We start from the raw sequence: 15,706 nt of genomic DNA on the forward strand, positions 1-15,706 counted from the left end.
CAAATTTATCACGCTTTAATTATGCCTCATTTTGATTACTGCAGCCCCGTTTGGGAATCATGTTTGAGTGGTTACTTGAGTGATACGCTCCAAAAGTTTATACAACCATGCAGCCAGAGTTATAACTAAGTTACCCTTTGATGCGAGCTTAAAGCACCTTCTCTCCACCCTCGACTTGGAGAGGCTATCTCTTCGGCGAAAGAAACAAAAACCATTAATGATGTATAAAACCATAACAGACCTTGGTCCAGAATATCTACACTGAAGTCTTTTCTCTCAGCGTCACTCTGCTTACACCTCACCTTACCTTGCTTACAACAAGGTAACAAGGTTACAAGGTAACAGAGTAACAAGGTAACAAGGTAACAGGGTAACAAGGTAACAAGGTAACAAGGTAACAAAGTAACAGAGTAACAAGGTAACAAAGTAACAAGGTAACAAGGTAAGAGAGTAACAAGGTAACAAGGTAACAAGGTAACATGGTAACAAAGTAACAGAGTAACAAGGTAACAAAGTAACAAGGTAACAAGGTAACAAGGTAACAGAGTAACAAGGTAACAAGGCAACAGAGTAACAAGGTAACAAGGTAACAAGGTAACAGAGTAACAAGGTAACAAGGTAACAAGGTAACAAGGTAACAAAGTAACAGAGTAACAAGGTAACAAAGTAACAAGGTAACAAGGTAACAAGGTAACAAGGTAACAGAGTAACAAGGTAACAAAGTAACAGAGTGACAGAGTAACAAGGTAACAAAGTAACAAGGTAACAAGGTTACAAGGTAACAAAGTAACAAGGTAACAGAGTAACAAGGTAACAGAGTAACAAGGTAACAAGGTAACAAGGTAACAAAGTAACAGAGTAACAGGGTAACAAGGTAACAAGGTAACAAGGTAACAAAGTAACAAGGTAACAAGGTAACAAGGTAACAGAGTAACAAGGTAACACAGTAACAAGGTAACAAGGTAACAAAGTAACAAGGTAACAAGGTAACAAAGTAACAGAGTAACAAGGTAACAAAGTAACAAGGTAACAAGGTAACAAGGTAACAAGGTAACACAGTAACAAGGTAACAAGGTAACAAGGTAACAAGGTAACAGAGTAACAAGGTAACAAAGTAACAAAGTAACAAGGTAACAAGGTAACAAGGTAACAAGGTAACAAGGTAACAGAGTAACAAGGTAACAAAGGAACAAGGTAACAAGGTAACAAGGTAACAAGGTATTAAGGTAACAAGGTAACAAGGTAACAAGGTAACAAGGTAACAGAGTAACAAGGTAACAAGGTAACAGAGTAACAAGGTAACAAGGTAACAAGGTAACAAAGTAACAAGGTAACAGAGTAACAAGGTAACAAGGTAACAGAGTAACAAGGTAACAAGGTAACAAGGTAACAAAGTAACAAGGTAACAGAGTAACAAGGTAACAAGGTAACAAGGTAACAAGGTAACAAGGTAACAAGGTAACAAGGTAACAAGGTAACAAAGTAACAGAGTAACAAGGTAACAAAGTAACAAGGTAACAAGGTAACAAGGTAACAGAGTAACAAGGTAACAAGGTAACAGAGTAACAAGGTAACAAGGTAACAAGGTAACAAAGTAACAGAGTAACAAGGTAACAAAGTAACAAGGTAACAAGGTAACAGAGTAACAAGGTAACAAAGTAACAGAGTGACAGAGTAACAAGGTAACAAAGTAACAAGGTAACAAGGTTACAAGGTAACAAAGTAACAAGGTAACAGAGTAACAAGGTAACAGAGTAACAAGGTAACAAGGTAACAAGGTAACAAGGTAACAAAGTAACAGAGTAACAGGGTAACAAGGTAACAAGGTAACAAAGTAACAAGGTAACAAGGTAACAGAGTAACAAGGTAACACAGTAACAAGGTAACAAGGTAACAAAGTAACAAGGTAACAAGGTAACAAAGTAACAGAGTAACAAGGTAACAAAGTAACAAGGTAACAAGGTAACAAGGTAACACAGTAACAAGGTAACAAGGTAACAAGGTAACAGAGTAACAAGGTAACAGAGTAACAAGGTAACAAAGTAACAAGGTAACAAGGTAACAAGGTAACAAGGTAACAAGGTAACAAGGTGACAAGGTAACAGAGTAACAAGGTAACAAAGGAACAAGGTAACAAGGTAACAAGGTAACAAGGTAACAAGGTAACAAGGTAACAAGGTAACAAAGTAACAAAGTAACAGAGTAAAGGTAACAAGGTAACAAAGTAACAAGGTAACAAGGTAACAAGGTAACAGAGTACCAAGGTAACAAGGTAACAAGGTAACAAGGTAACAAGGTAACAGAGTAACAAGGTAACAAGGTAACAAGGTAACAAGGTAACAAGGTAACAAGGTAACAAAGTAACAAGGTAACAAGGTAACAGAGTAACAAGGTAACAGAGTAACAAGGTAACAGAGTAACAAGGTAACAAGGTAACAAGGTAACAAAGTAACAAGGTAACAGGGTAACAAGGTAACAAGGTAACAAGGTAACAAGGTAACAGAGTAACAAGGTAACAAGGTAACAAAGTAACAAGGTAACAGAGTAACAAGGTAACAAGGTAACAAGGTAACAAGGTAACAAGGTAACAAGGTAACAAGGTAACAAAGTAACAAGGTAACAGAGTAACAAGGTAACAAGGTAACAGAGTAACAAGGTAACAAGGTAACAAGGTAACAAAGTAACAAGGTAACAGAGTAACAAGGTAACAAGGTAACAAGGTAACAAGGTAACAAGGTAACAAAGTAACAAGGTAACAGAGTAACAAGGTAACAAGGTAACAAGGTAACAAGGTAACAAGGTAACAAAGTAACAAGGTAACAAGGTAACAAGGTAACAGAGTAACAAAGTAACAAGGTAACAAGGTAACAGAGTAACAAGGTAACAGGGTAACAGAGTAACGGAGTAACATTGGGGACATAATGATTTCGAAAAGAATTTGGGTACATACTTATCAAAATAAAAAGTGAGGACATAATAATTACCATATATGAAGTACCTACCCTCTCCTGGCGCCGCCCCGCTGACCAAAAAGCCTGAGGACTCTGGGTACGAGATTGGTGCGGTTGAGAAAAGATAACATCGGCCTAAGGGAGGTGACGTCATCAGGCTATTCTTCGGAGCAGCCACGAACCGAGATCCGATTATACCGGAAATTGACCTGCATTCACTCTCTTTCAGTAGTAATGGCGGACGACGTCGGGGAAATAAAGACTTGGAACGTTTGTTAGGATTCGTTATGGTAGAATACAGAGTTATTTCCACTTTCGTTTCTCGGCGTCTGAACACTGACCTCAAGGATTTTACGTTCGATTTGTGGAAGAAACGTGGAACTATGAAAACAGTCAAGATTTGCTCAGGTAACATCGACCTACGGGAGGTTAACATCGACCTAAAGGAGGTTAACATCGGCCTACGGGAGGTTAACATCGGCCTAAGGGAGGTACGTTTTATAGCACCACGTTTGTATCGTATGTGTTATACTGGCACAATCGTACACATGGAAAGCTTATTTGCAAGCATTAAAACTTACAATCTTGCAGGAGCTTTTCTAAATTTATCATTGACCTGAGTGTCATTTCATTTATTGCCAACTCATGACATCCACCTACAGGAGGTTAACATCTACCTAAGGGAGGTACAGTGGCTCACAGTGTACATTTTATAACTTATGTATTATAAAAGTCAATTCATAGGCATAGAAGCTTACTCTCTAGCAGGGAAACTTGGGATCATAAGGAGCTTTTCTATCATTGACTTGAATTTCATAAATATTTTCATTTTTACCAACTCATAACATCCGCCTATAGGAGGTAAACATCTACCTAAGGGAGGTTATGGTATTATAATAAGGAAGGATGGACTTGAAGAAAGCTTACGAATCTTAAGGGGCTCTTGCATTTTGTGTACATGCCATTTTAGAATAAATTTATTTATAAATAATAATAATAATAATAATTATTATTATTCTTATAATTATTATTATTATTATTATTATTATTATTATTATTATTATTATCATTATTATTATTATTATTATTATTATTATTATTAATGACGATCTGGAACTAACCAACAGCATCGCTAAAATTGAGAAATGTTTATCTGACCTTGATCAGTGGATGTCCTTAAACAAGCTGAAACTAAACAAAGACAAAACCGAACTTCTCTACCTCTATTCAAAGTATTGCCCTCAACAGTCTCTACCTCCACTTCGCAGACTTCGTTTTGGATCTGATACAATTCAGCCGTCTCTATGTTCCAGAAACATTGGTGTCGTTTTTGATAGTACTATGTCGATGCTCCCTCATGTTAATTCTGTTTGTAAATCTGCCTTCTATCATCTTCGAAACATCTCTCGCATAAGAAAATTGCTATCCACTACAACCACTGAGACCCTAGTCCACGCTTTTATAACCTCCAAGTTGGATCACTGTAACTCTCTCTTATACAATGTTCCGAAATATGTCATTAAAAAGCTTCAGTCAGTACAGAATGCCGCGGCTCTACTGATCACAGGCTCTCGCAAGTATGACCACATAACCCCTATTTTATTTGAACTCCACTGGCTTCCAGTTTCCGAGCGAATCAAATTCAAAATAATTCTGCTCACCCACAAAGCTCTTCACCAACAGTCCCCCATCTACATACAAGACCTGATACGCCGCTATACAACTTCAAGAACGCTCCGATCGTCGTCTGACGCATTTCGCCTATGTCATATCAACCATAATCTAAAGTCGTATGGCTCCAGAGCTTTCGCTGTTTCGGCCCCAGAACTCTGGAACAAACTACCTATCGACATCCGTAATTGCGACAATTTAAATGTTTTTAAACGTAAACTTAAGACTCATCTTTTTTCGAATTATTTTAAACAAATATGATTTTTACTTTGTAAAGCGCTTAGAACAGAACTGGATAAGCGCTATATAAGTAGTTATTATTATTATTATTATTATTATTATTATTATTATTATTATTATTTGAAAAGCCTTTTAATCTCACTAGAATGAGATAAATGAGAGTTTTCTCATTTTTTTATTTACACTCATAACACGGAAATTATACAGTGAAAGGCAATAAATTGTTCTCTTGTTCTTGTTGTCATTTTTTTCTTGGTTGACCCCATCAACCTGTAATTTCCACATTAAATTTTGCTAGAAGTGACTGCTTATGACGGTAGAAATGATAGATCATTTTTCAAAAATATAACCCTTAATATGTCAGAATTTATTTTAATTTGATTTGTGATCTGACTTACAAGAGGTTTGACTGTTTGACTGCTTCATTTTTTTATTTGCCATTAACCAAAAAATACAACATAAATACATTAAAGATGATACACAATATTCCTACTAAACTATTTACAAGATGAAATGTGTTAAAGGCTAGGAAGCCTATATAGAAGCCTGGAGCTTATTAACTATAGGTGTCCTGGAACTATAGGATAAACCATAGAAGTTAATGGTACTGAATGAAAATTCCAATTAATTTTTTTTTAAAAGAAGAAAAAAAAAAAAGAAAGAAAAAAAAAAGAAAAAGGTGTGTAGCTCAACAAAGAGTCAATTTAACTTAGAAAGAAGGAATTTTCTAAGCCTTTTGCCAAACTGAGACTTTCACTGTTTTGAATTTCACGACTTATTTAGTTGAAAAGCGTAGGACCTTGAAACCGAATTGAGAATTTTCGAAGATTAGTTCGACAAGAAGGTATATAGAAAAGGTTATATAGAAAAGAATGTATCTGGCTTGCAAGAGTAAACATATCGCGAAAATAATTTGGAAGTAAGCTTCTTTTAAAAAGATACATAAATTTACCTATTTGGTATAAATAAATGTCAGAGAATTTTAAAATCTCCTGTTCTTTAAAAAGAACACCAGTATGAGCATCAAAAGAAACTTTAGATATTATTCTGATTATCTTCTTTTGCAGAACAATAATCCGATTTAAATTAGACTGATATGTTGATCCCCACATAGAAACACAATAAATTAAGTAAGGGTAAACTAGACTATAGTACAAGGAGCGTAAGGAGGTTTTGGGAAGGCAAAAACTAGACTTATAAATAATACCTATTGATTTTGATATTTTTCTAGAAACACTAAGAATGTGAGGCTTCCATGACAAATGCTCATGGAGGATAACACCTAAAAATACTGTCTCTTTCACATGTTCAATTGCATTGTTGTCAATTTCAATAGATATATCAAGCGTTTTCCTCCTTTGGGGTGGTCTAAAAACCATAAGATTTGATTTTTTAAAGTTAATGGACAGCTTGTTTACTCGACACCATTGAGTTAATTTAAGCATTTCAGAATTCAAGATTCCAGGAAGCAAATTAAAAATCTTTGTGGGAGAAAAATATGTTTGTATCATCTGCAAAAAGAATAAAATCCACGACCTTTGACACGTTACACAGATCATTTATATAGAGTAGAAAGAGTAGGGGACCTAGTATAGAACCCTGGGGCACCCCGCACTTAATTTCGCAAGACTCCATACTGACACCATTAAATTCCACATATTGTTGTCTATTGCTTAGATAGCTTTTGAACCCTCTCAGTGAAGTGCCACGAGCACCATAATGCTCTAATTTTGAAATCAAAATGTTATGATCAACGGTGGCAAAGGCCTTGGACAAGTCTATAAAAATACCAACTGTGCATTCCTTATTGTCAATGGCGGAAGAGATTTTGTCATATAAACAAGTAAGAGCATAAGCGCTAGCGGTGTAGTGATGCTTGCGAAAACCATACTGATTGTCAGAGAGAATGTTATGATTATTAAGAAACCTTAAAAGACGATTGTACATTACTCTCTCATTGCTTACTACAGTACATTAACAATATTGGTTTTATTTTATTTCTTTTCAGAATGCAATACTTAAACTGCACAGACCGCTGAAGAAACAGCTACTTCAAAGACACCTATGACTCATTAATTCCACAAAAGATATTGTGTACTCAATTCATACGCATAGAAGCTTACTCTTCAGCAGGGAAACTTGGGATCATAAGGAGCTTTTTTATCATTGACTTGAATTTCATTTTACTTTTACCAAGTGATAACAATTCCACCTACGTATACAGGAGGTACATGTAAACATCTACGTGAGGGAGGTCATGATGTTTATAGCACCATGCAAGTATGTATTATAATAGGGAAGAATTGACTTGAAGAAAACTTATGAATTTTAAGGGGCTTTTGCACTTCATGCACAAGGCCCTCAAATTTGGAATGACAACCCTCTTGATTTAGGTAATTCGCTTACTGTCTCGAATTGTAGACAAAAACTTAGAGATTACTTCCAATCAAATTGTGAATTCATGTCCTTTTGAACTCTCGTATACACGGCTTAGCTTAATTTAATATTTTATTTGTTATTTATTTAATTTTTTTTTCATTCAAGTTATTATTATTATTATTATTATTATTATTATTATTATTATCACCACTATCATTAACATTAATATTTATCTATTTATTTATTTATTTATTTATTTGTAAACTGTAAAAGTAATTGCACCATTTTGACCAATCTCCTGTATGAATTGTGCCATATAAGCCCCCGGCTTTGGCATCTCAATATCGATTTACAGGTATTACTTATTACCATGCACTCTCTTGTACTATCATTATGAATAGAGAGCATTATATATTATATTGTCTCAGTTGTTCAATAATTATTGTATTCAAACAGAAGAAAAATAAAGAGAAAAGTCCAAATTCTCCAATGCCAAAGGTACAGTGTAAATTCAGTTCAATTTCTCTACCCCAGCCAAATTCAATTCCCTTCTTCCCAGGCATGGTACATGGTCAAATGCCATGTGGGAGGGGGGGGGGGGGGGGGGGACAAGGCATTTATTTTTTGTTCAAATTTGACTTGTTCTCCAACTCATGACAATGTTCTACCCGTATTTAGAAGCATAGAGCTTACTTGATAACAAATGACACGTCATGAGCTTAAAACATGAAAATGAAAACATTTAGGGTGGTCATTTGGATCTTTTGAAAAGCACACTCAAAGGTTCATGGCATGGCTCAATTTCATTTTGACCTTTACTTGAGGTACTGATTTGTTGACTTACAAAAGAATAGCTCTTTATGTCATATCTTTTTGACTCAATAGCCATAAAGGTTAGCAACCATAACTGTAATTGAATATGGATATTTGAAAGATACATTTCAATATCAAGTGAAAGATTAAGTAGAAGAAAGACCCTCAGTTATATTTTTGGGATTTTTTTTCACAACAGCTTAAGGACGGTGCCTACTAATAGCAAAGTATTTTTGCACGGTTTATCACTATGCGGGAAAAGCAGATCTTGGTAGCGGGTATTGAAAGCCAAATTTAAGGAAATTGGGGGTAACCACGCATTTTTTAGAGATAACCAAGTAACAATTATTCTAAAAAGCAGCAAAATACAAAGCAATGTAGGGCGCTTTTTTCCAAATTGAGCTTTATTATCTCTGAAAAATGCATGATTTCCCCCCAATTTTCTTTTTGGAAACCAAAATCACCGTCCTTAAGTTCTAGAAAGGACTAAGAATCTTTCTTCCAATTAAACATTACTTAAAAATGTTGGTCATTTTGTATCTTTGTACTCTAAGTGGTACATATATACCAATCTACACAATTTCCTGCCAGAGAGGAACAAAATTATGACCATTTGCATCCAATCCATCATTATATGGGAGAGCCTCCGTCAATTAACCCTACAAACTTGAATATCAAATTTTACATAATTTTGCCAAATGACGAGAGGTCAAGCTTGACAATAACAGTTCAACAACATCTGTTGTACACAATGTCTTTTGAGGAATTGATGAGCCATAGGTGTCTTTGAAGTAGCAGTTTCTTCAGCGGTCTGCGCAGTTTAAGTATTGAATTCTGAAAAGAAATAAAATAAAACCAATATTGTTAATGTACTGTAATAAGCAGTCAAACAGTCAAACCTCTTGTAAGTGATCACAAATTAAATTAAAATAAATTCTGACATATTGAGGGTTATATTTTTAAAAATGATCTATCATTTCAACAGTCATAAACAGTCACTTCTAGCAAAATTCAATGTGGAAATTACAGGTTGATGGGGTCAACCAAGAAAAAACGACAACAACAACAAGAAAACAATTGCCTTTAATCATCATAACAGCTATTATGCTATTTTAATGCACCTGCATTTTTTCTATTTAAACCCATAACACCTCTCACAGCAAATCTTTATGGCCGTAAAATTGTTTCATTAGATGAATATAAATGGCCCAGCATAGGTCAGTGTGTTGCCAAAAAATAATATTGATAATATATTATATTCCATGTTATGAGTCAGTAAATAAAAAAATGAGAAAACTCTCATTAATCTCATTCTAGTGAGATTAAAAGGCTTTTTAAATAATAATAATAATAATAATAATAATAATTATTATAACAATTCTTTATAAATAAATTTATTCTAAAACGACATGTACACGAAATGCAAAAGCCCCTTAAGATTCATAAGCTTTCTTCAAGTCCATCCTTCCTTATTATAATACCATAACCTCCCTTAGGTAGATGTTTACCTCCTATAGGCGGATGTTATGAGTTGGTAAAAATGAAAATATTTATGAAATTCAAGTCAATGATAGAAAAGCTCCTTATGATCCCAAGTTTCCCTGCTCGAGAGTAAGCTTCTATGTCTATGAATTGACTTTTATAATACACAAGTTATAAAATAAACACTGTAAGCCACAGTACCTCCCTTTGGTAGATGTTAACCTCCTGTAGGTGGATGTTATGAGTTGGTAATAAAATTAATGAAATGACACTCAGGTCAATGATTAGTAAAGCTCCTGCAAGATTGTAAGTTTTAATGCTTGCAAAATAAGCTTTCCATGTGTACGATTGTGCCAGTATAACACATACGATACAAACGTGGTGCTATAAAACGTACCTCCCTTAGGTCGATGTTAACCTCCCGTAGGCCGATGTTAACCTCCTTTAGGTCGATGTTAACCTCCCGTAGGTCGATGTTACCTGAGCAAATCTTGACTGTTTTCATAGTTCCACGTTTCTTCCACAAATCGAACGTAAAATCCTTGAGGTCAGTGTTCAGACGCCGAGAAACGAAAGTGGAAATAACTCTGTATTCTACCATAACGAATCCTAACAAACGTTCCAAGTCTTTATTTCCCCGACGTCGTCCGCCATTACTACTGAAAGAGAGTGAATGCAGGTCAATTTCCGGTATAATCGGATCTCGGTTCGTGGCTGCTCCGAAGAATAGCCTGATGACGTCACCTCCCTTAGGCCGATGTTATCTTTTCTCAACCGATTGGTGCAAGAACAAAATGGCGGTCGGGTGAAGGCCGAGTGAAAACTGGAGATAGCTTTCGTTCATTGACCGCTGACCGTTTAATCGGTGTTTTTGATTTTGATGTGAGGAATTTGTTTTTGCTGTGAAAAATTTGTTTTTGATGTGACAAGTTCGTTTTTGATGTGGTGAATTTGCTTTTGCAGTGACGATTTTGCTTTTGTTGTGGCGAATTTGTGTTTGATGTGGTAAGTTTGACTTCGATGTGGGGAATTTGTTTTTGATGTGACGATTTTGCTTTTGTTGTGGCGAATTTGTGTTTGATGTGGTAAATTTGATTTTGATGTGGGGAACTTGTTTTTGATGTGACAGTTGTGGGCCACCGTAAAAAATCGACTTTTTTCCAAAGGGTAAGTCCATGGTTTTTGGCCAAAACTGACCAAATTTTCAAGTCGGCACTTTTGACTTGTTTATGTGCCTAGGGATCTAGGCGTGTCGAGAAACTCCTTAGGGAATCATTTTTAAGTGCAAATAACGCCATGACAGAATTTTCTGCTTAATTCTCACCCTGACTTCATCTTTTGTGGACTATTTCTTTGTCTCTGGTCCCTTGGGAGGCCTATAAAGTGTCCCAGGGGACCTTTTTGGACACACTGATTCGCTTGGAAGCTTTAAAAAAGAATATTTGTATTTCGTCCAAAAATCGACTTTTATCCAAGGGGTAAGTCCATGCTTTTTGGCCAAAAATGACCAAATTTTCAAGTCGGCACTTTTGACTTGTTTATGTGCCTAGGGATCTCGGCGTATCGAAAAACACCTTTGGGAATAATTTTTAAGTGCAAATAACGCCATGACAGAATTTTCTGCTTAATTCTCACCCTGACTTCTTCTTTTGTGGGCTATTTGTTTGTCTCTGATCCCTTTGGAGGCCTATAAAGTTTCTCAGGGGACATTTTTGGACACACTGATTCGATTGAAAGCTGTTAAAAGAATATTTTTGTATTTCGTCCAAAAATCGACTTTTTTCAAAAGGGTAAGTCCACGGTTTTTGGCCAAAAATGACCAAATTTTGAAGTCGACCATTTTCACTTGTTTATGTCCCTTATGATCTCAGCGTGTCCAGAAACTCTTGGGAATCATTTGTAATTGCAAATAACGCAACGACAAAGAATTTTCTGTTTAATTCTCACCCTGACTTCATCTTTTGTGGGCTATTTCTTTTTCACTGGTCCCTTGGGAGGCCTATAAAGTGTCCCAGGGGACCTTTTTGGACACACTGATTCGATTGGAAACTTTTAAAAGAATATTTGTATTTCGTCCAAACATCGACTTTTTTCCAAGGGGTAAGTCCATGGTTTTTTGCCAACAATGACCACATTTTCAAGTCGGAATTTTTAACCTGTTTATGTCCCCAGGGATCTCGGCATGTCGAGAAACTCCTTTGGGAATCATTTTTAAGTGGAAATAACGCCATGACAAAGAATTTTCTTTGTAACTCTCACCTTGACTTTATCTTTTGTGGGCTATTTCTTTGTCTCTTGTCCCTTGGGAGGCCTATAAAGTGTCCCAGGGGACCTTTTTAGACACACTGATTCGATTAGAATCTTTTAAAAGTATATTTGCATTTCGTCCAAATGTCGACTTTTTTCCAAGGGGTAAGTCCATAGTTTTTTGCCAAGAATGACCAAATTTTGAAGTCGGCCATTTTCACTTGTTCATGTCCCTAGGGATCTCGGCGTGTCGTGAAACTCCTTTAGGAATCATTTTTAAGTGCAAATAACGCCATGACAAAGAATTTTCTGTTTAACTCTCACCCTGACTTCATCTTTTGTGGGCTATTTGTTTGTCTCTGGCCCCTTGGGAGGACTATAAAGTGTCCCAGGGGATGTTTTTGGACACACTGATTCGATTGGAAGGTTTTGAAAGAATATTTGTATTTGGTCCATAAATCGACCTTTTTCCAAGGGGTAAGTCCATGGTTTTTGGCAAAAAATGACAAAATCTTCAAGTCGGCATTTTTCACTTGTTTATGTCCCTAGAGATCTCGGCGTGTCCAAAAACTCCCTTGGGAATTATGTTTAAGTGAAAATAAAGCAATGACAAAGAATTTTCTGTTTAACTCTGACCCTGACTTCATCTTTTGTGGGCTATTTCTTGGTCTGCCGTCCCTTGGGAGGCCTATAAAGCGTCTCAGGGGACGTTTTTGGACACACTGATTCGATTGGAAAGTTTTAAAAAAATATTTGTATTTCGTCCAAAAATGGACTTTTTTCTAAGGGTGCCATGCCATGCAAAAAAAGCCATGCTTTTTGGCCAAAAATGACCAAATTTTCAAGTCGGCACTTTTGACTTGTATATGTGCCTAGGGATCTCAGCGTGTCGAGAAACACCTTTGGGAATCATTTCGAAGTTCAAATAACGCCATGAGAAAGACTTTTCTGCTTAACTCTCACCCTGACTTCTTCTTTTGTGGGCTATTCCTTTGTCTCTGGTCCCTTGGGAGGACTATAAAGTGTCCCACGTGACGTTTTTGGACACACTGATTCGATTGGAAGTTTTCAAAAGAATATTTTTGTATTTCGTCCAAAAATCGACTTTTTTCAAAGGGGTAAGTCCACGGTTTTTGGCCAAAAATGACCAAATTTTGAAGTCGGCCATTTTCGCTTGTTTATGTCCCTAGGGATCTCGGCGTGTCCAGATACTCCTTTGAGAATCATTTTTAAGTGCAAATAACGCCATGACAAAGAATTTTCTGTTTAACTCTCACCCTGACTTCATCGTTTGTGGGCTATTTGTTTGTCTCTTGTCCATTGGGAGGACTATAAAGTGTCCCAGGTGACGTTTTTGGAGACACTGATTCGATTGGAAGCTTTTAAAAGAATATTTGTATTTGGTCCATAAATCGGCCTTTTTTCAAATGGTAAGTCCACGGTTTTTGGCCAAAAATGACCAAATTTTGAAGCCGGCCTGGTTCCTGGGGATCTCAGCGTGTCCAGAAACTCTTTTGCGAATCATTTGTAATTGCAAATAACGCCACGACAAAGAATTTTCTGTTTAACTCTCACCCTGACTTTATCTTTTGTGGGCTATTTCTTTTTCTCTGGTCCGTTGGGAGGCCTATAAAGTGTCCATTGGGACCTTTTCGGACACACTGAAAGCTTTTAAAAGAATAGTTGTATTTGGTCCATAAATCAACCTTTTTCCAAGGAGTAAGTCCATGGTTTTTGGCAAAAAATGACAAAATTTTGAAGTCGGCCATTTTCACTTGTTTATGTCCCTAGGGATCTCGGCGTGTCGAGAAACTCTTTAGGGAATCATTTTTAAGTGCAAATAACGCCATGACAAAGAATTTTCTGTTTAACTCTTACTCTGACTTCATTCATCTTTTGTGGGCTATTTGTTTGTCTCTGGTCCCTTGGGAGGCCTATAAAGTGTCCCAGGGGTTCTTTTTAGACACACTGAGTTCCTTGGAAGCTTTAAAAAAGAATATTTGTATTTCGTCCAAAAATTGACTTTTTTCCAAGGGGTAACTCCCATGCTTTTTGGCCAAAAATGACCAAATTTTCAAGTCGGCACTTTTGACTTGTTTATGTTCCTAAGGATCTCGGCGTGTCGAGAAACACCTTTGGGAATCATTTTGAAGTTCAAATAACGCCATGAGAAAGAATTTTCTGCTTAACTCTCACCCTGACTTCTTTTTTTGTGGGCTGGTCCCTTGGAAGGACTATAAAGTGTCCCACGTGACGTTTTTGGACACACTGATTCGATTGGAAGTTTTCAAAAGAATATTTTTGTATTTCGTCCAAAAATCGACTTTTTTCAAAGGGGTAAGTCCACGGTTTTTGGCCAAAAATGACCAAATTTTGAAGTCGGCCATTTTCGCTTGTTTATGTCCCTAGGGATCTCGGCGTGTCCAGAAACTCCTTTGCATTGGGAATCATTTTTAAGTGCAAATAACGCCATGACAAAGAATTTTCTGTTTAACTCTCACCCTGACTTCATCTTTGGTGGGCTATTTCTGTCTCTGGCCCTTTGGGAGGCCCAGGGGACCTTTTCGGACATGCTGATTTGATAGGAAGCCTTTAAAATAATAGTTGTATTTCGTCCAAAAATCTACTTTTTACCAAGGGGTAAGTCCATGGTTTTTGGCCAAAAATGACAAAATTTTGAGGTCGGCATTTTTCACTTAATGATGTCCCTAGGCATCTCGGCGTGTCGAGAAACTCCTTTGGGAATCATTTTTAAGTGAAAATGAAGCCATGACAAAGAATTTTCTGTTTAACTTACACCCTTACTTCATCTTTTGTGGGCTATTTCTTTGTCTTTGGTCCCTTGGGAGGCCTATAAAGTGTCACAGGTGACGTTTTTGGACACACTGATTCGATTGGAAGCTTTTATTTGTATTTGGTCCATAAATCGACTTTTTTTCAAGGTGTAAGTCCATAGTTTTTGGCCAAAAATGACAAAATCTTCAAGTCGGCATTTTTCACTTGTTTATGTCCCTAGGGATCTCGGTGTGTCGAGAAACTTATTTGGGAATCATTTTTAAGTGCAAATAACGCCATGACAAAGAATTTTCTGTTTAACTCTTCGTCTCTGGTCCCTTGGGAGGCCTATATAGTGTCTCAGGGGACGTTTGTGGACATTGATTCGATTAGAAGCTTTTAAAAGAATATTTGTATTTCGTTCAAAAATCGACTTTTTTCCAAGGGGTAAGTCCTTGTTTTTTTTGGCTAAAAATGACCAGATTTGGAAGTCGGCCATTTTCACTTGTTTATGTCCCTAGGGATCTCCGCGTGTCGTAAAACTCGTTTGGGAATCATTTTTAAGTGCAAATAACGTCCTGAGAAAGAATTTTCTGTTTAACCTATACCCTGATTCATGTTTCGTGGGCTAATTCTTTGTCTCTGGTCCCTTGGGAGGCCTATAAAGTGTTCCAGGTGACGTTTTTGGACACACTGATTCGATTGGAAGGTTTTAAAAGAATATTTGTATTTTGTCCAAAAATCCACTTTTTTCAAAGATTTTTTCATGATTTTTGGCGTAAAATGAGCAAATTTAGAAGTCGACATTTTTCACTTGTTTGTGTCCTTAGGGATCTCCGCGTGTCGTAAGGCTTTGTCGGGAATCAGTTTTAAGTGCAAATAAGGCCTTGAGAAAGAATTTTCTGTTCAACTCTCACACTGACTTCATCTTTTGTGGGCTATTTTGTTTGTCCCTGGTCGCTTGGGAGGGCTAAAAAGTGTCTCAGGGGACGTTTTTGGAGACACGATTCGATTGGAAGCTTTTAAAAGAATATTTGTATTTCGTCCAAAAATCGACTTTTGTTTGTATGGAGGAAGTCCATGGTTTTTGGTCAAAAATGACATAAATTTTGATGTCGGCATTTTTCACCAGTTTCACTTCTTGTCCA

The 15,706-nt window shown here is 36.6% G+C and overlaps 1 protein-coding gene and 1 long non-coding RNA gene across 3 annotated transcripts; one reads left to right on the forward strand and one right to left on the reverse strand.

Annotated features, from left to right (window-relative positions):
• Positions 1 to 3,057: 3,057 nt before the first annotated feature.
• On the forward strand, positions 3,058 to 8,449 carry LOC146452818 (uncharacterized). 2 transcript variants are annotated; one of them, XR_014859660.1, is made up of 2 exons: positions 3,058 to 3,442; positions 6,871 to 8,449. It is a non-coding gene; the product is annotated as an uncharacterized LOC146452818 (long non-coding RNA). The 2 variants fall into 2 exon arrangements; XR_014859661.1 differs by having other exon boundaries at positions 3,058 to 3,400.
• A 72-nt stretch (positions 8,450 to 8,521) lies between these two features.
• Positions 8,522 to 10,310, reverse strand: LOC146452819 (uncharacterized). The gene is made up of 2 exons (XM_085097596.1): positions 9,934 to 10,310; positions 8,522 to 8,888 (listed from the first exon to the last, which is right to left on the reverse strand). The coding sequence occupies exons 1-2, from the start codon at positions 10,135 to 10,137 to the stop codon at positions 8,784 to 8,786; spliced, it is 309 nt and encodes a 102-aa protein (XP_084953722.1). The 5' UTR covers positions 10,138 to 10,310; the 3' UTR covers positions 8,522 to 8,783.
• Positions 10,311 to 15,706: the final 5,396 nt, after the last annotated feature.

The sequence above is a fragment of the Pavona decussata genome, unplaced genomic scaffold, assembly GCF_977016875.1.
Source record: "Pavona decussata unplaced genomic scaffold, jaPavDecu1.1 SCAFFOLD_366, whole genome shotgun sequence".
Classification (NCBI taxonomy): domain Eukaryota; kingdom Metazoa; phylum Cnidaria; class Anthozoa; order Scleractinia; family Agariciidae; genus Pavona; species Pavona decussata.

What these genes read in the sequence shown, in the direction of transcription:
- LOC146452819 (XM_085097596.1), bottom strand. Translation starts at nt 10,137, where the DNA reads ATGGTAGAATACAGAGTTATTTCCACTTTCGTTTCTCGGCGTCTGAAC. An exon ending in TTAACATCGACCTAAGGGAG is followed by an intron (nt 8,889 to 9,933) that starts GTACGTTTTATA and finishes ATTTCTTTTCAG; the next exon opens with AATTCAATACTTAAACTGCG.